The 14,735-nt window shown below is 39.2% G+C and overlaps 1 protein-coding gene across 2 annotated transcripts in view; it reads left to right on the top strand.

Moving 5' to 3' along the window:
• The window catches only part of ACAD9 (acyl-CoA dehydrogenase family member 9), a 49,609-nt gene that overhangs the window by 9,986 nt on the left and 24,888 nt on the right, over nt 1-14,735 (top strand). For both annotated transcript variants that reach the window (XM_038565513.1, XM_038565514.1), the window contains exons 3-4: nt 10,275-10,376; nt 14,158-14,264. In XM_038565513.1, coding sequence (XP_038421441.1) covers nt 10,275-10,376; nt 14,158-14,264 — 209 coding nt within the window. The remainder of the gene's footprint in view (nt 1-10,274; nt 10,377-14,157; nt 14,265-14,735) is intronic.

Here is a 14,735-nt window from a genome sequence, read left to right as displayed (position 1 = left end):
CAGAGGAACTAAATAGACATTTTCCAGAGAAGACCTACAGAAGGCCAATAGGTACATGAAAATGTGCTCAATGCCCCTAATCACCAGGGAAATGGCAAATTAAAACCACAGTAAGATACCACCTCACACCTATTAGAATGGCTGTCAAGAAGAGAAGAGCTAAAAGTGTTGACCAGCATGTAGAGAGGAAAATCCTTTTACACTGTTGGTGGTGATGTAAATGGTTGAACCACTGTGAAAAACAGTGTGGTGGTTCCTTGTAAACAGAATTAAGAGCACCTGTGTGGCTCAGTCAGCTAGGCATCCAACTCGGTCTCAGCTCAGGTCTTGATCTCAGGGTCTTGAGTTAGGGCTCTACACTGGGTGTGGAGCCTACTTTAAATAAGAAAGGAAAACAGAATTACCTTAGGATTCAGCAGTCCACTCCTGGGTATGTATCCAAAGAAAATGAAAATAGGATATCAGAGAGATATGCGCATTCCCCTTTTTATTGCAGCTTTAATCACAATAGCCAAGCTATGGAAACAGCCTGAGTGTCTATCAACTGATGAATAGATAAAGAAAAGAAGTGTGTATGTGTGTATATTGTGTACACACAATGGAATTTATGGGAAGGAAAGAAATCTTGCCATTTGTAACAATGTGGGTAGATCTTGAGAGCATAATGCTAAGTGAGATAAGTAGGAGAAAAACAAATACTATATGATATCATTTTTATGTGGAATCTAAAAAAGCCAAATTCCTAAAAATAGAATGGTAGTTACCAGCAGATGAGAGATGTTTAAGGATCCAAACTTACAACTAGAAGATAAATAAATCTTGAACAGTATAGTGATTATAGACAACAAAACCATATTATAAACACCAAATGTGCTAAGACATTAGGCCTTATTCCCACCAAAAAAAAACAAAAACAAAAACAAAAACAAACAACCCAGTAATGTGATGTGACAAAAGTGTTAGCCACAGCTACAATGGCAGTCCTATTGTGGTACATAAATGTATTCAACATGTTGTACACCTTAAACGTACACAATGCTACATATCCAGGATATCTCAATTTTTTAAAAAATGCAAAACCAGCAAACTCTGGAAAAGAGGGAAGATTTGATTTCCAGAATTAACGTATTATTAGAATCGAAATGTCTGGTTAAAAAAAAATATATATATATATATAAAGAAGTAGAAAAGTAAGGCCTGTGCGTGGGGGGGAAAAAAAAGATTTGATGAGAGAATCTAGTAGACAAAGACTTTAAAACCCCTGTATTCAAGATGTTCATAAAACCAGTGGAAGACATGAAGAAAGTCAAGAATGTATGAACAAAATGGAAATGTCAATAAAGAGAAAACAGAAAGAAACCCCTTATTAAACTCCTTTATTAGTGCTAGGAGTTTTGGGGTAGGTTCCAGAAGGTTTTCTACATAGACAGTGGTGGTATTGGTGGTATTGGTGAAGGACGGTTTTTTTCCTTATTTTCCAGTCTGGTTTCCCATTCGTTTGTTTTATCATGGTAGTTAAAACCTCCAGTGCGGTGTTGAATAGGAGTAGAAAGAGCAGACTTCCTTGCCTTTTTCCTGACTTTAGGGAGAAAAAGTCTTTTACCATTAACTGTGATGTTAATCCCTCTATTAGGTTAGGGGAGCTTCCTTTTATTTCTAGTTTGCTGAGGATTGAATCATAAAGTGTATCAAATTTCATAGAGTGCTTTTTCTATATGCTTGAGATCGTTTTTTGTTTGTTTGTTTTGTTTTTTTTTTTTGTTTTTTTTTTACTTTAATCTGTTGATGTGGTAAATTACATGGATTGCTGATCCAGTCTTACCTTTCCAGGATAATGCATACTTGGTCATGGTGTATTATGTTTTTTTATATTGTTGGGTCCAGTTTGCTAAAATTTTAAGAATTTTTACATCTGTGTTCTTGGCCATATTGGTCCATAGTTTCATTTTCTGTGACATTTTTGTCCCTTTTTGTTTTTAAATTAGAATAATGCTCGCCTCATAGACTAAGTCAGGAAGTGTTTCCTCCTCTTCCAGTTTCTATAAGATTTTGTGTAAAAGTTGGTATTATTTCTTCCTTAAATATTTGGTAGAATTCATCAATGAAACCTTCTGAGCCTTGAGTTTTCTTAATGGGAAAATTTTAACAAATTGAATTTTTTTTTAAAAGATTTTATTAGCAGGGAGCACAAGCAAGGGGAGGAGCAGAAGGAGAGGGAGAGGGACAAGCAGGTTCCCCGCTGAGCACAGAGCCAATGCTCACATTATTCAATCCCAGGACCCTAAGATCATGACCTGAGCTGAGATCAGATGCTTAAAAGACTGAGTCACCCAGGCACCTCTAATTCGGTTTCTTTTTTCTTTTCTTTAAGATTTTTATTTATTTATTCATGAGAGACACAGAGAGTGAGAGGCAGAGACACAGGCAGAGGGAGAAGCAGGCTCCATGCAGGGAGCCCCACGTGGGACTCCCAGGTCTCCAGGATCACGCCCTGGGCCAAAGGCAGGCGCTAAACCGCTGAGCCCCCCAGGGATCACTGTAATTCGGTTTCTTTAAGAGATATAAGGCTATTGTTGGACTTACTGCCTAAAATTTATAGTCTTACCTCTTTATCCTCTTAAAGTCTGGAGGATTTGTAGTGATATTCCCATTGTTGATTTCTGAAAAGTAGTCTGTTGTGGTCAGAACATACTTTGTATAAATTTGAGCCTCTTAGTTTATTGAGATCATGGTCTGCTTTGTAGGTGTTCTCTGTGCACTGGAAAACAGTATTCTCCAGTTGTTTAGCTGAGGACTCTATAAATGTCAATTGGGACAAATTGGCTGTTAATGTTCAAATCTAAGATATCCTTACAAATTTTTTATCCACTTTTTCTATCAGTTAATGAGAAAGCTAGGGTGTGGTTTTTCCTTTTGATTTCTATCAGTTTTTCCTTTGTTGTTTTACTCATTCATGAGAGAGACAGAGAGAGGCAGAGACAAAGGCAGAGGAAGAAACAGGCTCCCTGAGGGGAGCCCAATGTGGGACTGGATCCCAAGACCTGGGATCATGACATGAGCCAAAGGCAGACGCTCAACCACTGAGCCACCTAGGCGTCCCTCATACGTTTTATTTCTATATTTATTATGAACCCCACAATACTTTGCTGTTTTCTTTCTTTCTTTTTTTGGCAGTAAAATATACATAACAAAATTTACCATTTCAATCCTTGTTAAGTATACAATTCAGTGGCATTAAGTATTTCACATTGTTGTACAATGATCACTATTTTCAGAACTTTTTCATGATGCTGTTATGATTGTAATTGTTTATTCTTAAAGGCTTTATTTTTTTAAGTTTTATTATTATTTTTAAAGATTTTATTCATTTGACAGAAAGAGCATGTGCCCACAAGAAGAGGGAGAGGGAGAAGCAGGCCTTCTGGGCTCCATCCCAGAACCCTGGGATCATGACCTGAGCGGAAGGCAGATGTTTAACCACCTGAGCCACCCCAGCTTGTAGATTTCTGAAAAGTCTGTTTCATCAGAAAAGATTTCCCTGTTGACAATACTTTTCTTTAAGCCCTTATAGGAGTTGTTCCATGTCTTCTGACTTAACATTGTTTCCAGCGAGATGTCTGCTACCATCTTATCATTTTTACATAGTGTTTCTTTTTTTTTTTTTTTTTCTGGTTGGTTGCTTTTGAGGGGGTCTAGGGAAATTGATTATAATGTGTGTTGGTGTCGTTTTCTTCCTATTTCTTTTGCTTGGGATTCTTTGAACTTCTTTGGTCTGTATGTTGATAGTATTGATCAACTTTGATTAGCTTTTGGCCATTTCTTTAAATATATACCACATTCCCCACTCTGTCCTCCTCTGCCCTCCTTTGGGGACTCCCAATTTTGTGTGTACGTCTGCTCAGAGTTGTCCCAAGGCTCACTAAGGCTGTTATTTTGTCTCCTATTTTGTGTAGTTGTTATTACATCTTTATGTACCCTAACCTTTTCTATAGCATTTCATCTGCTGGTGATCTTACCTCTGCTGGTAGCTTTCATCTCTAGAAGTCAACTTGTATCTTTTTATTTCTTCCACATCTACTTAACATGCTTGTATTTTCTTCTACTTTCTCAAGCATTTGGAATATAGTTATAATCGCTCCTTTAATGTCTTTGCTATCTGTATTATTTATGAGTCGTGTTCAACTGATTACTTTTTCTTTTCACTGTCAATTATATTTCCCTGCTTGTTCATGTGCCTGGTAGTTTTCTCCTGGGTGCCACTCATTGTGGATTCTACATCATTGATGCCAAGTGTGCATGTGTGTGGTTTTGATATGTTATTAAGCTTTGTCCTAGGGTACAGTAAATTAGGGAACAGTTTGATCCTTTGAAGGTTTGCTTTCTCCCCCACTACCCAAAGAACAAGTTAAAGTTTTTTTATTGATCATATGTTGTCTGAAACTATTGTTTTATGTGGAAATGAGAGCATAGTAGGAAATGTGGGCATTTTATATACCAGTTAACAAGACATGAAATATGAAATATATTTACATGCCAAAATTATGCAAATAAAACCTGTCCCAGGACACAATTGATAAAATGCCTGTTAAAGTTCAATTATTTTGAATATAAGATAGAGTCTTCATAACAGTACAGGTAAATTGTGTTATTTAATACTGAGGACCAGTTTATCCTTTACTTTTCTTGAAGAGAAATGAACATTTTATTTTTGTATTTCAAATTGAAGTTTAATTGGCATGCACTATTAGTTTTAGGTGTATAGCATAGTGATACAACATTTAGATGCATTACAAAGTGATCACCGGTATAAATCTAGCTACCTACCATGGGTGCCCTTATAAAGTTGTTACATGTTATTAACTGTATTCCTTATGTTATACATTGTATCCCCATGGTCTTATTTATTTCATAACTGGAAGTTTGTATCTTTTAATTTCCTTCTCCTATTTTGCCTATCCCTCCACCTCCACTCCCCTCCCCTCTGGCAACCACCATATTGATCTCTGTGTCTGTGAGTCTGTTTCTGTTTTGGTGGTTTTGCTTTTTAGATTCCACGTACAAGTGAAATTGTATGGTAATTTTCTGTCTTACTCATTTCACTTCATTGTATCCTCTAGATCTATTCATGTTGTTGCAAATGACATGATTTCATCTTTAATGGCTGAATAGTATTCTATTATTTATGTGTACTACATCTTTATCCATTCATCTATCAAGCGACACTGAGGTTGTTTCTGTATTTTAGCTATTGTTAATGTTACAGTAAAGATAGAGATGTATGTATTTTTTCAGATTAGTGTTTCCCTTTCTTCATACAGATAACCAGAAGTGGAATTACTGGATTATATAGTAGGTCTGTTTTTAATTTTTTGAAGAACTTCCATACTCCCTTTCCATAGTGGGCTGCATGATTTTGCATTCCCACTAACAGTGCATGAGGGTTCCTTTTACTCCACATCCTCACCAACACATGTTGTTTCTTTTTGATACTAACCATTCTGACATGTCTAAGGTGATATTTCATTGTGGTTTTGAATTGCTTTTCTCTGATAAATAGTGATGTTCAGTGTCTTATGTCTATTGGTCATCTGTATGTTGTCTTTGGAAAAATGTTTATTGACATCCTCTACCCATTTTTTAATTGGCTTGCTTGGTTTTTGACATGGAATTGTGAGTTCTTTATGTATTTTGGGTATTAACCCCTTATTGGTTATATAATTTACAATGCCTTCTTCCATTCAATGGGTTACCCTTTCATTTTGTTGAGGTTCTCTTAGCTGTGCAAAAGCTTTTTAATTTGATGTAGTTCTATTTATTTTTGCTTTTTGTTGCCCTTGCCTGAGGAGACAGATCCAAAAAATTATTGCTCAGACCAATGGCCAAGAGCTTACTGCCTATGTTTTCTTTTAGATTTATGGTTTCTGGTCTTCTATTTCAATCTTTAATAAATTTTGAGTTTATTTTTGTATATGGGGTAAGAAAATGGTTCAGTTTCATTGTTTTGAATGTAGCTGTCCAGTTTTCCCAGCACCTTTTATTGAGAGTGTCTTTTCCCTCCATTCCTGCCTCCTTTGTAAAAGACTAGTTGACCTTAAAAGTGTGGGTATATTTCTGGACTCTCTTCTCAGTGATCTCTTTGTCTGTTCTTATATTAGTAGCATACTGTTTTCATTACTATAGTTTTGTGGTATAGTTTGAAATCAGGGACTGTGGGGACACCTGGGTGGCTCAGTGGTTGAATGTGTCTCCCTTTGGCTTGGGACGTGATCCCGGGGTCCTGGGATCGATTCCCACATTGGGCTCCCTGCAGGGAGCCTGCTTCTCCCTCTGCCTGTGTCTCTGCCTGTCTCTGCCTCTCATGAATAAATGAATAAAATCTTTAAGAAAAAAAGAAAGAAAGAAATCAGGGACTCTGATACCTACAGCTTTTATTCTTTCTCAAGGTTGCTTTGACTATTTAGGGTCTTTCGTGGTTCCATACAAATTTTAGGATTATTTATTTTAGTTCTGTGAAAAATGCCATTGTTATTTTGATACATATTGCATTGAATCTGCAGATTTTGTTTGGATAGTGTTGACATCTTAACACTATTCTTCCAGTCTGTCAGCATGGTATAGGCATACCTTAGAGATATTGCAGGTTTGGTTCCATACTATCTCAATAAAGCAAATATCACAATAAAACAAATGAATTTTTTGTTTTCTCAGTGCATATAAAATTATGCTTGCACTTTTATGTTATGGAGACGGCTTCTTTTCTTAAGCTGCATGAACTGTCTCTGCTAGCTTCAGACTTCTGATGCTTCCTTGCATCTCTCAGCCTTCACAGAATTGAGGAGACTTAGGGCCTTGCTCTGGATTAGGCTTTGGCTTAAGGGAACGTTGTGGCTGGTTTGATCTTCTCTCTAGACCACTCAGACCTTCCCCATGTCAGCAGTAAGGCTGTTTCACTTATCTTGTGCGTTCACTGGAGTAGTACTTTTAATTTCCTTCGAAAGCTTTTCCTCTGCATCGACAACTTAGCTCTTAGGCCATTGTAGGGTTACTAATTCACCTATTTTTAGTATTGTGTCTTGGGGAATAGGGAACCCAGAAGAGAGGGAGAGAGACTGGGATTGGCTGGGCAGTAAAGCAGTCAGAACATGTACATTGATCATTAAAGTTCAGTGTCTCACATGGGTAGAGTTCATGGCACCTCAAACAATTATAGTAGTAACATTAAAGATCACTGAACACAGATCATCACAACAAATACAATAATAGTGGAAAAGTTTGAAATATTGTGAGAATTACCAGAATGTGAGAGAGACATGAAATGAGCAAATGACAGTAGACTTGCTTGTCATAGGGTTGCCCCAAACCTTCAGACTTGTAAAAAAAAAAAGATGCAGTATCTGTGAAGTGCAATTAAAACAAGGTATGTTTTGTCATCTTTAGTTTCTTTCTTTGCTCACTGTTTTTTGTTTTGTTTTTTTGCTGTTTTAATAGTTTCCAGAATACAGGTCTTTTACCTTCTTAGTTAAATTTATTCCTAGGTATTTTATTGTTTTTGATGCAGCTGTAAATGGGATTGTTTTCTTAATTTCTCTTTCTGATAACTCATTATTAGTGTATAAAATGCAACATTTTTTTTTTTACAGATTTGATTTATTTATTCATGAGAGACACAGAAGGAGAAAGAGAGGCAGAGACACAGGCAGAGGGAGAAGCAGGCTCCATGCAGGGAGCCCGACATGGGACTCAATCCCAGGTCTCCAGGATCACACCCTGGGCTGAAGGTGGCACTAAACCGCTGAGCCACCCGGGCTGCCCAAAATGCAACATTTTCTTTTTTTTTTTTTTTTTTTTTTTTTTTTTTTTTTTTTTTTTTTAAATGCAACATTTTCAATGTAAATTTTATATCCTTCAACTTTACTGAATTCATTTTTTTTCTAATAGGTTTTTGGAGGAGTCTTTAGGATTTTCTATGTATTGTATCATGTAGTCTGCAAATAGTGGCAGTTTTAGTTCTTTCTTACCAATTTTCATGCCTTCTATATATTTCTCTTATCTGATTGCTGTGGCTAGGACCTCTAGTACTATGTTGAATAAAAGTGCCAAGTGTGGGCACCCTTGTGTTGTGCCTGATCCTGGGGAAAAGCTCTCAGCTTTTCACAGTTGAGTATGATGTTTCCTAAGAGTTTGTCATATGTGGCCTTTATTTATGTTGAGTTAAATTCCTTCTATACCTACTTTGTTGAGTTTTTATCAGAAATGAATGTTGAATTTTATTAAGTGCTTTTTTTTTTTTTTTGCATCAGTTGAGGTGATCATGATTTTTAACCTTCTTTTTGTTAATGTCATGAATCACATTGATTTTCAGATGTTGAACTATCTTTGCATCCCCAAATAGATCCCATTTGATTATGATGAATGATCCAGTTAATGTATTATTAAATTCAGTTTGTTGATATTTAATTGAAGATTTTTACATCATTTTTCCCTCAAGAACATCTAATTTTGGTGGTGTCTTTGGTTTTAGTCAAGGCTTCTTAAGTGGGAGTAGAGCATCCTATAGAGCAGTGTTTCTCAACCTGTTTTTCATTATTGTCCCTCCCCACCCCTTTTTTAGATATTTTCCCCTATTTACATCTCATTCATGAAATTTTAATCCCACAGTTATACTATATATCTGTATTATTTGTATATTTATATTTCTCTTCTCTGTACATTAAAAAATATATTTTTTGTGGCCCCACTCCAGAATCAGTTTTTATTACTTTTGACGGTGGTGTTGCCCTTGTTGAGAATTCATAGCCTAGGGGCTAATTCTTCTTTACTAGCAATAGGTTGCTCGTTGCTTTTCTGCATGCCGTGCCCATTGCCCTCTGTGTTTAGTATGTTGAGGCAAGGACATGATTCCGGTCTCTCTTACTCCATCTTGGAAGCAGGGGTCTCCCCAGATCCTGACCGTTTCTTATTATACATACTTTGCTGTACAGGCCAACCATTCCATTCCAAAGTAGTGACCCAAGAGAAATTAAAACAGCTGTGTAAAAAAAAAAATAAAAATAAAAATAAAAAAATAAAACAGCTGTGTAAAAACTTGAATGTGAATGCTCATAGACCATCTCAATGTCCATCAAAAGGTGAATGGATAAACTGTTTTATACCCATACAGCAGAATACTGAACAATAAAAGTATTATGATAAAGTATTGATACATGCAGTAATATGGATGAATCTCAGAATCCTACTGAATCAGAGAGCCAAGATCAAAAAAATACCTGCTGTGTGTTTTAAAATTCAAAAATGCAAACTAATCTGTAGACAAAAAGGAGATGATTAGTGGTTGCCTGGAGATAAAAATGGATTGAGGGATTAATCGCAGGGAGCCTGAGGAAAGTTTTTGTGGAAAAGGAAGTTTTTATTATTTGGTGGGAGTAGTTTCATGGGCAAACATGTAAGAACTCAAGAAATTATATATCATAAATATGTGGTTTATTATATGCCATTTGTATATGTCAATAAAGTTGTAAAAGGCAAATAAAAAAATGAGAAGTTTGGACTCTTGGGGAATGCATATTTCTCATTAGTGACCCACGTGCATAAAAATTCCCAAGCATAGGTTACAGTGGTTTTTAAAATTTATAATAGTAGTGAAGTATAATATGCTGACAGTTTGAAAGAAGACTTTAATTAACTTGATTCAGGCAAAGTGTGTACATACAAGGTATATAGTTACAGACCTGATGCTAGTGATTGCTCCGTTCTGCTCTGATGGATGTGAGTTAGGTGTTAAGCAGATTAAATTGTCCTCAGAATCTGTGGGCTAGGGTGGAATAGTCCTAGTTTCTGAAAACTAGGAAGATGTTATACCTACCTGGCAGGTATTACCACAGTTTGGCTATTTAGGCTGACATTTTAGGACAGTTCTGAAAGTTGCATTCTTATTTTCTAATTTTCTAGAAGGTAATGGTAAGTTAAAAATTCAGATATAGTATGCCTTCAGAAAAGTTTATATTGTATAATCTACTGCAATATTACACAACAAATACACTCATGTGAATAGCACCCAGGTCAAAAAACAGAGCACTATCTGGTATTGGCCGTTTTTTGAAATATAATGCTGACTAGGCTGTTTAGGAGAAATTGAATACATGCTGAATAACTGACTAGACATGTCAGTTTTGAACCTTCTGTTCCTGGGATTGTATGCTATATAAAAATTGTTTACTTTTATTTTTGTAGACATAGCTTATATTTTATTTAATCAAAAGATTTCCTCTTGGCAGTGGACTCTGAAAGAATTGACCGGGAGGGAAAAATCCCAAATGAAACATTAGAGAAGTTGAAGAACCTGGGGCTTTTTGGGATGCAAGTCCCAGAAGAATACGGTAAGTAAAGGAAAACACCACCCTGCTGATTTGGCTCTTAAGAAAGCACTCCATATTTATCCAGGAAAGGGTTCTGTTAGGAAAGGTGGTCTTTAAATGGAGTATATCCAGGATCAAAGTATAAAACCACTGGAATTAATAAAAACACACATGGACCAAATCGAGGGTAGTATGGACTAAGGGACAAATGAACGGGAAGAACTGTTGGCCTGCATTTTGTTCATTTGGCATGGATAGACCACCGCAGGATGTCTGTGCTCTCCAGGTCCCCGGGGGTGGTGGAAAAGGGGGTGTGTATAACCTCAAAGCCATGTCAGGCAATTGCAGTGTCCTCTGCACTGTGAGGCCCTCTGGTCTCTCCACAAAGGAATTGCTCCAGAGATGCAAGCCCTTTTTGTTGGAGGGATGACTGTGGGCTGAGAGCTCAGGTGTCAGGGTCTACCAGTCTGCTTCCTCCTGGTGCAGAGGAATAAGGCACATGGCTGTAGGACACATGTATTGAGGTGGGAGATTGGATCTCTGAGAACATTGGAGCAGGGCCCGTTGTGCTCTTACCTCGTAATCCCAACATCACTGTAGTGATGTTTTTACACCCAGATGAAAGACCTGGCCTTTCTCCCCAGGATCCCAGTGTGCTTCTGCCTTCTTAGACCTGGCCAATCACTACCACTCATTGTCTCGCTTCTGCCTAACCTGGAGTTGGTCATCTAAATTCTGTGGAACTACGGGGATGCAAGAAGTAGGGCTGGGGCTAGGGAGAACAGGGGCAGAGAATGTGGCACAGGAGCCGAATGTAGTCACACATGGATCCACGTGCACACACACACACACACACACCATTTAATTTTACTCTCCGTCTCCTTTGACATAAAAGTGTGGCTCTGGTTTCCTAAGCCCATACGCCCACACGCTGCACCACCCATTGCTCTATGAGCCCTCTGCTGGAGGTGTCTCTGGAGCCCTCTCACCAGCTACAAGTCAGGTTTGCGGGAAAGAACTATTGATGGTGCTTTAAGGGGTTGGGCCTATTTCATACCTTTGAGCTGGTCATTTGGACATTTAATATTTTGGGTGTTTTTCCAACCAGGTTGTGAGTTAAGTTTTGCAAAGCAAGACAAAGAAGTCAGGAGCTCTTGACATTCTGTCTCCCTGCTTGGTTTATCTTCAGAGACTAAAGTTAGGTCTGTGTTGTTCCTCCCCCACTTTTGCAGCCAGGGTTGGGAAACCCTCAATGTCTGTAGAATAAGTTCCCACTGATATGCTGCCTGGAGCTGATCCAGTCTGAGACTGAATGTGAACATTTAGGACCAATTAGTACATGCCTGACTTGATTCTGAGTCATATTTTGATTAGGTTACATCTTAGTTCATTTGGATGTTTATTGCAGCATTTTAAGCTTTTAAACAATGTACCTTACTTGCATTTATGATCTACCTCTCCTCACATTTCTAAATGTGTAAAAGCAACACTGCCCCATCTGCAAGAAGACAAGAAACTGTCAGTGCTGCTGCCTCCCCTCCTGGTGGAACACAGTGGCGTGAGCCCCCATAGAGGAAGCTACACGTCTTGTGTTTCCTTGCCCAAAGCTGCATCCTCTGTGTGCAGCATGGAGACTGAGCTCTGCCCAAATAGCCGAGGCTCGTCCATGTCCTTGCTCACGGGGGACAGGGAATTGTCTGCCCTACTGTGTAGTCCACAGTGAACGTTAGAACAGAATGAAGGTGGGGGCAGAGCCAGAGAGCCATGGTGGGTCTGTCATCAGCTTAAAACAAAAAACAAGTGCTTGGAGCAAACAGAAGTGACCCAAGAAAGCCTCTAGGACACAGCCAGGTTAGCAATAATATATATTTCCCCTTCGGAAGCATTTTTAAATTACCTCTTCATTGGTGAAAAATACTTAATTTTTCCTGCAAACACTTTGTGTCAGTTTGGGCTACATCTTTCTCCATCTGCATGTGTTTTGTCCCAATGTGTGGGTGGTGTGTGTTTGTTGGCATGAGATGATACAACTCTGCACCCCTTATTCTTGTTTTCTGTCCTACTATCTTCTGTGAAAGTGTTCTTTCTTTCCTGAGATAAGTTTGGGGCTTTTTCACCTTCCTTTTCTTTTCCTTTATCTTTTCTTGAGAAAAGAGGACAACAGCAACCTTTTGTTTGTGCCCCAAAATTTGGGGGGAAATGTTCCCAGTCTGGAGCATTCTAAAGGTCCCGGAAACCACCATCCTGGGAAATGGAGGCCCTTTTGGCAACCAAGCCTGGATTTTCTCCCCAGGTTCCCTGCGTGCGGCTCAGTGTGTAGTTCCCCTCAGCTCCTCCCAAGCTTGCAGTCTCCACCTGCTTGTCATCTGTCCTCATGTGATTGCTATTCCTCCATGATTCTGGTGATACTTCCATTAGTGGAGAAGCATCAGAAAGTTTTTGGTTTCTTTTTTTTAAACAGTACTGCCTCCCTCAGGATACAAAATAAGTAAGAACAAAAGTGTTTCGTTTTACACTTTCGTGTAAAGGCAGGGGTGGGACAGGGGGAGAAATGGGACGCTAAACCCAGGGGACTACACATCAAGCAAGGCCATCCTTCCCTTTATGTGTGAGTGGAACCCCCTGCAGTTGGGCTGTGCAGTGGCTCCAGGGACCCCACTTGAATTTATGGCGCAGTTCTGCTGCTTGTTGGCCATATGACCCTAGACCCTACTTTATCATTTTTAAGATGTGCAGAGTCCACTCAGCTGCCTCTAGAAGTTGAAGATTAAATGCAAAATATGGGGCACCCCGGTGGCTCAGCAGTTTAGTGCTGCCTTTGGCCAGGGTGTGATCCTGGAGACCTGGGATCGAGTCCGTTGGGCTCCCTGCACAGGGCCTGCTTCTTCCTCTGCCTCTCTCTCTCTCTCTCTCTCTCTCTCTGTCTCTCATGAATAAATAAAATCTTTAAGAAAAAAAAATTTTTAATGCCAAATACATAAGCCCTGTGTTTTTTTTAATCTTTGTTGTCTTCCTAGAAAAGTGATTTCATTTTTTCTTCTTTTTTTTTTTTTAAGATTTTATTTACTTAAGAGAGACAAAGAGCAGTGTGGAGGGGCAGAGGGAGAGAGGAAGAGAGAAGCAGACCCTGCACAGAGCAGGGAGCCTGATGTAGGACTCAATCCCCAAACCACCTGAGCTGAATCACACTTAACCGACTGAGCCACCCAGGCACCCCTAGAAGAGTGATTTCTCTCCAGGTTGATTTACCTCCCCAGAGAATGTTTGGCAATGTCTAGAGACCTTTATGGTTATCAAAACTAGGGGAGAGGGAACTACTGGCATATCGTGGGTAGAGGCCAAGGATGCTGCCAAATGTCCTACAGTGCATTGGACAGTTCCTCACAGCAAAGAATAATCCATCCCAAAATGTCAGTAGTGCTGAGTCCAAGAAAACCTGTCCTAGAGCCCACTGGATACCAGGAATGGTATGCCAGACAGCTGTCAGGTTTATAAAGATTTATATCCATGACAGAAGATATTCACAACATTTTAAATGATTTAATATGTGTGAAGGTACTCTTTTTGTATTAAATATTATATTTTTATGATAACATGCTTATATGCCTAGAAAAAAATCTAAAAGGGTATGCACAATGCTCTGATAAATTTACAGATAATTTTTGTTTTCTTTATACTTTTCTGTACTATGGTTTCTTAAAATGGTGATGTGGTGTTAACTTTATAACAGTCAAGCCCTTCGCCTTTAATTGGAGGAACTTGGGTCTGGACCATAAGTAAAGCTGATCTGTTTCTTCCCTAGGTGGCCTGGGCCTCTCCAACACCATGTATGCACGTCTAGGAGAGATCATTGGCCTGGATGGGTCGATTGCTGTGACCCTGGCGGCGCATCAGGCTATTGGCCTCAAGGTCAAGTGTCTAGGGTTTCCATCTGATGCTTTCTGAAGGTCTGGAGTCATGTGGTGGTATGGGGGCAGGAGGCTTGCTCACTTTTACCAGAACGTGAATTGGGCTTGCTGTCTCAGGGTCTTAGAGGGGGGCCCCGCAGCACTCCCCTATGCACCTCCTCTCCCCAGCCACACCTGGAGATACATGGCCCCCACACAAGCAGTATCGCTTTGATCACACTGTCCCTTCCCTTGGAATCATCCTCCTGTCCCCATTGCCTTTTACCCATCTTTCAAGGTTCACATCAGATGCTACTGCCTCCAAGGAGCCTGTCTTCACCTTACCGCTGGAAGCAAGCCTCCCCTGCTGAGCTCTTGAGTCATGAGGGGCCTGAGTGTCCTTCCTGCTGTTTGTGTGCATGTCTTCCTTACCCTTGGGCTTGGAGCATTTTAGGGCAGGTCCATGGTCACACAGCTTTCAGTGACCATCTCA

This window comes from Canis lupus, chromosome 20 (genome assembly GCF_011100685.1).
Source record: "Canis lupus familiaris isolate Mischka breed German Shepherd chromosome 20, alternate assembly UU_Cfam_GSD_1.0, whole genome shotgun sequence".
Lineage (NCBI taxonomy): Eukaryota > Metazoa > Chordata > Mammalia > Carnivora > Canidae > Canis > Canis lupus.
This window is presented reverse-complemented; position numbering and strand designations above follow the sequence as displayed.